The sequence below is a fragment of the Triticum aestivum genome, chromosome 3D (assembly GCF_018294505.1).
Source record: "Triticum aestivum cultivar Chinese Spring chromosome 3D, IWGSC CS RefSeq v2.1, whole genome shotgun sequence".
Classification (NCBI taxonomy): domain Eukaryota; kingdom Viridiplantae; phylum Streptophyta; class Magnoliopsida; order Poales; family Poaceae; genus Triticum; species Triticum aestivum.
The window spans coordinates 276,203,763-276,209,620 of record NC_057802.1 but is presented as its reverse complement, the minus strand read 5'-3'; the positions used below and the strand labels follow the sequence as shown (position 1 = coordinate 276,209,620).

At 43.1% G+C, this 5,858-nt stretch overlaps 1 protein-coding gene across 1 annotated transcript; it reads left to right on the top strand.

Moving 5' to 3' along the window:
* Positions 1-493: 493 nt before the first annotated feature.
* On the top strand, positions 494-4,232 carry LOC123078396 (CXXC motif containing zinc binding protein). The gene is made up of 5 exons (XM_044500894.1): positions 494-800; positions 910-1,017; positions 2,769-2,936; positions 3,724-3,834; positions 3,931-4,232. Exons 1-5 carry the CDS (start codon positions 699-701, stop codon positions 3,970-3,972), a joined length of 531 nt encoding a protein of 176 aa, XP_044356829.1. The 5' UTR covers positions 494-698; the 3' UTR covers positions 3,973-4,232.
* The last annotated feature ends 1,626 nt before the right edge of the window (positions 4,233-5,858 follow it).

The following is a 5,858-nucleotide window of genomic DNA, read 5'->3' as shown; positions in this document are numbered from 1 at the left end:
TTTTTGAAGGGTTTTCTCGTGCATGTCAGAATAGACGAATCAAATCAAAGCAAGAGAAAAACAAAACATTTCAGAGCGTGAATCCAAAGTATTTCAGTGTGTTGTTGTGCTTTTCTTCAGAAAAGCAACCTGCAAAATAGACAGGCTGGCGATAGCATTGGGGTGGGGCTGGGGGGTTATTAACGATACATGATGACACGTTCGTTAATACCACATGCGGTCCTTCAACGACCAGACTGAAAACCGAAAGACTTTGAGAAAAGCACACGACGAATGAAAAGTATGGCAACTTTTTTTTCCTGATGACAATTTTAGTTGTAAAAAAGTCAGGGGCGGGGTGCTTCGTGCCTCGACACTTATCATTTGAGATAATTTATCTTTTTTAGTTAACTAAGAAATAAACGAGGTAGTACAGACCAGGGGCATTCCTGTCCAACTTGTTCCGAAACGGCGAGAAGCGCAGAGCGACCGAACATATTCTTCCCGTTCGCAAAAAAGAAAGAAAGAAGAAACACATATTCCTCCCCCGTCCCCTTCTCCCCGAGAGCGAAGGCAAAGCGAACACACAAACCCAAACCCGCCCACTTCTCCTCTCAAGGCTTCGTCTGCCACCGACGCGACCCAAAAACCCAAGCCCCCAACCCTAGCGAGGACTGAAAGAGGAGGAGGCGGCGGCAACCCCGTCGACCGGAGGGGAGATGGTGTTCTTCGCGCTGCTCGTGGGGGCAGAGCTCGACGGCCTCACCAACCTGCAGCCCCGCGGCGGCTGCGACGACCCCAGCTACCCTTACTACTTCAAGGTTCGCTTCCTGACTCCGCCTACTCTCTGGTCGCTTTCCTCACGCCACATCTCTCTCCGATTCGGATGATTCTGACGGCGATTGCGTATCTGCGTCGGATCGATCGCAGCTGCGGTGCGAGAGCTGCGGGGAGACGAGCGCCAAGACCACCTGCGTCTCCCTCGACGAGGTCGTCCAACTGCCCACTGGCAAAGGCACCGCCAATCTCCTCCAGAAGGTGCCACCTTCTCTCACCGCATGCCTCCTCTGGACTCATTCATATGTGCCCTTAGCTTTCTGTCTGTGGAGAATACTTTTTGTGTCGTCGATGAGACTGGAAACGCGGATTTCTGCATTGATAGGATCGATCGGCTTGTTCCTGTCTTGTGTGTACTGTTCGCAGAATTAATAGGGTTGAAATTTCCGTGTGGGATTTGGTAGTCTGTTCTCTTTTTACACCGTTTGATGCCAGGTGTCATTAAGATGGGGATTGAACTTTTTTGAACCAAAATGGGGATCGAATAGTGTGGTGGAGGATCAGTTTGTGTTCAAAGTTAAGAACATAGGTGTGTCATCTTCTACGATTGGCATACATGTCCAGGAAACTTGTTACTGTGTGACGGTGGTTAAGCTCTTCTAAGTCTATGCTATTGTGTGGTGATAATTTTGGTTTCATGTGATTTTGCAAGTGAAGTCCAAACAAATTATGTATATAATATGTGTTCTGTCTGCTTGTTTATGTGGTAATAGTTTAAATTATCTTATGAGGTCTTCAACGACGCATATAGCATGTTCATATTGTGATTTGGATTTTAACAAAAGGTTGCCCATCTTTTGGATGAAACAAATACAAGGTGGACTGATGGCATCAAGCTGTCATTTTGACTTATTTTGGGAGGACTGTTTACTTTGCTTTTGCTAGAGAACTTTGACTGTCTTGTAACTCTCGTTTCTAGCCTGCAACACTGCATGTGTTGTCTGGGGCTTTGTTATTGCTGGCACTGTTTCTGCCACTCCCTCCTTTTTTTTGAATAATGAGTACTGAACAATTTAACACAGGGCGATCTTATTTTGTTTTTTATTTTCTTAATGGAAGTTTAGTTTGCAAGCTGATATCTTTATTTAAACAACAGGGACATAATATATTTGCTTACAGTACCAATCTGCTTACAATTCTCCATTGCTATCACTAAACGTGTCTGGGATAGACAGATTTACTTGATTTCTGTGGTAATGGGTATTATTAATACGTATATGGTTTTCTTTTGTTTATTTATTATGGACCTTCATTGAACCAGTTATTTAGTGGATAGACATAGGTCTCTCCCGGTTGGCTAGAATTGACAGTAGGAACCATCAGGACGTTTTAAAAGCAGACAGCTAGCTCACTGTCCTTCAGTCTTTGAGATACAAAGAGAGTACTCCCTCCGATCCATATTACTTTATGCAGCTTTAGTACAACTTTAGTAGGGAGTATTTGATGACAGATTCATGTGCTAACTGTTTTAAAAGGACACGCTATGCATCTCAAAGACCCTAGGGCAATGAGCTTCACCAAATATAAAGGATTTCAAACTGCTGGTAGAACACCCTTCTCTTGGTGTCATTACACCTGCACCTTGCTAGAGAAGTACTTATATTCCGCTTCAGTGTTGCAAGATCTCATTACTCTGTTGCACATTTGTTTTGTTGGAAGCTTAAGCATCTCTTTTTTTTGACTTTTAAGGGACTTCATAGGTTCCATGATACTACTACTTTGTCAAATAGGCACTTCTATTGCAAACCATTTTATGATTTATATAATTTAAATCTAAATGTTTTATTAGCTGATGGTAGATTATATTGCTTAGTGACTTTTGATAGGCCCCTGCCTGTGTTTTCCCTAGGTCTTTCTAGGGAATGTGTACAGGAGCAAAAAACTTCCTCCAGTACATACTTTTGTGATATCGTTATATGTCTTATCAGTACGGTGTTCTGGTTTTCTTTCAGTGCAAGTTATGTTCGAGGGAGGGATCAGTTGTGGTGATTCCTGGGCAGGGAACACCACTGACTGCTGAGCAGAGCCAGAAAGGAGAGATGACTTGTTTGATGGTCTTTGAATGCAGAGGCTATGAACCTATTGAGTTCGCTTTTGGTAATGGCTGGAAGGCTGAATCTGTAAGTATTTATTGATCTTTCACCACATCCACGAGTATTAACAGTCTGTATGGTCACATTATAAAAGAATGTGCTGGATTTTTGTTTGCAGTCAGCTTACTATATTGTTTTGTAACTAGTAATTAATTTTGCCCAGACAATTTATGTGCTAGAAGCCTAGAACTGAGCTCTAATGTTGCATTTGTTCAATGCGAGCTTGACTCATTGGTTTCACTGTTATGTACCTGCTGATGAATTCATGGTTGCTTCTATGTATTATTGGTTTTTGCATCATTTTGCTTATGAATTAATATCATGTGTGTCATTGAACAAAAAAGAACTAATATAATGTGTTTACATTACAATGATACCTCTGTTTATATTGCATCTGAGAACACAGATATTCCTTCTAGTTTATTCATTGTCTGTCTTCTTTTCCACGAACAGAAAACAATACGCCTTGTTTTTTGACAAGCAAATCTGTGATTTCTGTATGTGTTCTTCCTGGGCTCTTTCAAAATGTGTGTTTCTTCATCCCACATAGTATATATAAGAGAAAGTAATTACGTTCTTCTATGCTCCACCCAGATCGAAAGGGACAACTTATAATCAAACTAAGAGCTTGAGTTGCAGTTACCCAGTACCACTACCATTATGTTATGTACTGCAGATATGTGGATTTTAGTTTATCATATGAAGCAAGTAAGCATTGCTTGATAGCTATATTTGACAATCTATGTGTTCCTCACTCTCGCAGCATGCTTGTTATGGTTTTATTGGTGTTCTAATAATCTCCCTCTTCTTTAAGGTACATGGGACACCATTTGACATTGATCTTTCTGAAGGAGAGTTTGATGAGTATGATGAGAAGGGAGAGTGCCCTGTCGCTCTATCCAAGCTGCAGTCAACATTCAAAGTGGTATAGAAACACTCATTTGCTAAACTAGCAGAGGTTAATTTAGCTGGAAAGTGCATCAATCAATTCTTGACATATTTCTACATGATGAATTCACAGGTGAAGAAGCAGGGTTTTCATGGGAAGACCAGATATGTCTAAGATCCAGTTTCTCTTGGGCTCTTCAAACATTGGAGTCAGAGATGTATAAAGCGCATCTACAAAGTCGAATCCTCAATGTTGATTTTGTATTTGAACTAAGTTCGTGCCCATGATTCGGTGGTCGGTGGATTTGCCATGAATTTGGTTAAGCTTGCAGTGATGTGGCCTCCTGTTTGGAAAAATTGAATATTCTGCCTATCAGTGGTTTCAAACTTAGATCTATGGCTCTACCATATCAATCATAAAATTATGTGGCTGAAGTTCTCTTCTTTTTCCTTATAACTAAAATTTGATATTTGATGCTCTTTATCATAGATCTAAATACCGGACATGTGCACTGCTCAAATCTGATCACTTATGCACTCACATCTGGATTTATTTATTTTTAAATTGGAAGCTTTGCCGCTTTATTTAATCATACTTGGTTACATCCGAGTTCAAAGCATCAAAAAATACAAGTTGAGGCACAGAATCCTCGTCATGCATAGCTCGGTACTGCAATCTTCCTTTGCTAAGATATGGGCTACTCTTTGCCGAACACGCACACACTGAACCTTGTAGGCTTCTCTTGACTAAACCCGTGGCTTCCTTCATCATGGGTCCATACTCCATAGATAGACCGAGGCCTAACTCCACTATCATGGGTCCAGAGACATAGACAGACCGAGGCCTAACTCCACGGGTAATTGCATCGTGCACACATGCCTTGATTTCCCTCTAACTAGGGTTTCCTTTTTGAGAGGTGATTTTTGATTTTCCCTCTTACTAGGGTTTCCTTCTCCCGGAGGTGATTTTTTCACCGCCATTGAGTGTTTCACCTTCCCTCCTCTGCAATTGATCCGGGCTGGCTTAGGGGTGATCCTCGCATCACTACCCTGCCTTGATCAATTCTCTGGGGGCGAGAAGAGGTTAGAGTTCGTCTCAAAGGCCTGATCTAGTTTTTCTCGGGCTAGCGTTCATGCTTTGCAACTATGGGGTTGACGACAGCTGAGGCATCTGGCTCTAACTCCGCGTCGGAAGTGGAGAGATGATGGCCGAGTTAGGGATCCGCGAAGAGGGCTTTGACGACTTCGTCTTTGATGAAAAGGAGGCACCGCCGGAGGCCACTAGATGGATGGCAGTGGCGCGGGTGCACATAAACAGGCCCTACAATCAGTTTTGGTGTCACAAAAACATGCGGGCAACATGGGATCTTGCACGATGTAAGTTTCACCCAGTGAAAGACAACTTCTACACTTTTGCAGTTTTTTTTCTTGAAGATTAAGAGCGTGTGATGCAGGATGGGCCTTAGAATTTCAGAGAAAACGTGTCATTCTCACAACCTATAATGGAGTAACCAATTGTTAGCAACACACTAGTACAGAGATCAATTGCTCAAGGATTTGAACTACAAGCCATGGATTCACCAAGGTTTAGCTAGTACAGAGGAGGAGAGGAACACGAGAGGAAGAAGATACAGAAGCAGAGGAGGCCGAAGCCGTCCAATTCCTAGCCGACTTGTCTGTTGCCGATGGCCTCGTATATGTAGTTGCTTTCTTGCCAGGCCTCCGTGCAGCCCAAGCCGAGCAGCATATGGCCCAGCCCAGCACACTAGTAGGGTTCGCTAACATTCCCCACTCCTTAAAATTCAGCTTGACCTCAAGCTGATGCCATGGCGAACCTCCTGGATCCCATGGTACTTGATGCTTCATGACTTCGCCGAGGTTGTAGTGGGTGCCGTAGTTGAGGCGGAGCCTGGCGAGGTTGAGGTAGCAGATGACGCCGACTTGCTCAAGGAAGTAGTCGTTGCTGGTTTTCACTTGGTCGCAAGAAGCGTCGAGGTAGTAGTGTTGGTTAACATAGACTTGGTTGAAGTAGTAAGCCTGGTCGAGGTCCTGGTCGCAGCA

Excerpts from the sequence above, each read along its gene's own strand:
- LOC123078396 (XM_044500894.1), top strand. The coding sequence starts at position 699 with ATGGTGTTCTTCGCGCTGCTCGTGGGGGCAGAGCTCGACGGCCTCACC. Across the intron at positions 2,937-3,723 it reads ATGGCTGGAAGGCTGAATCT|GTACATGGGACACCATTTGA; the intron begins GTAAGTATTTAT and ends CTCTTCTTTAAG. Across the intron at positions 3,835-3,930 it reads TGCAGTCAACATTCAAAGTG|GTGAAGAAGCAGGGTTTTCA; the intron begins GTATAGAAACAC and ends ATGAATTCACAG.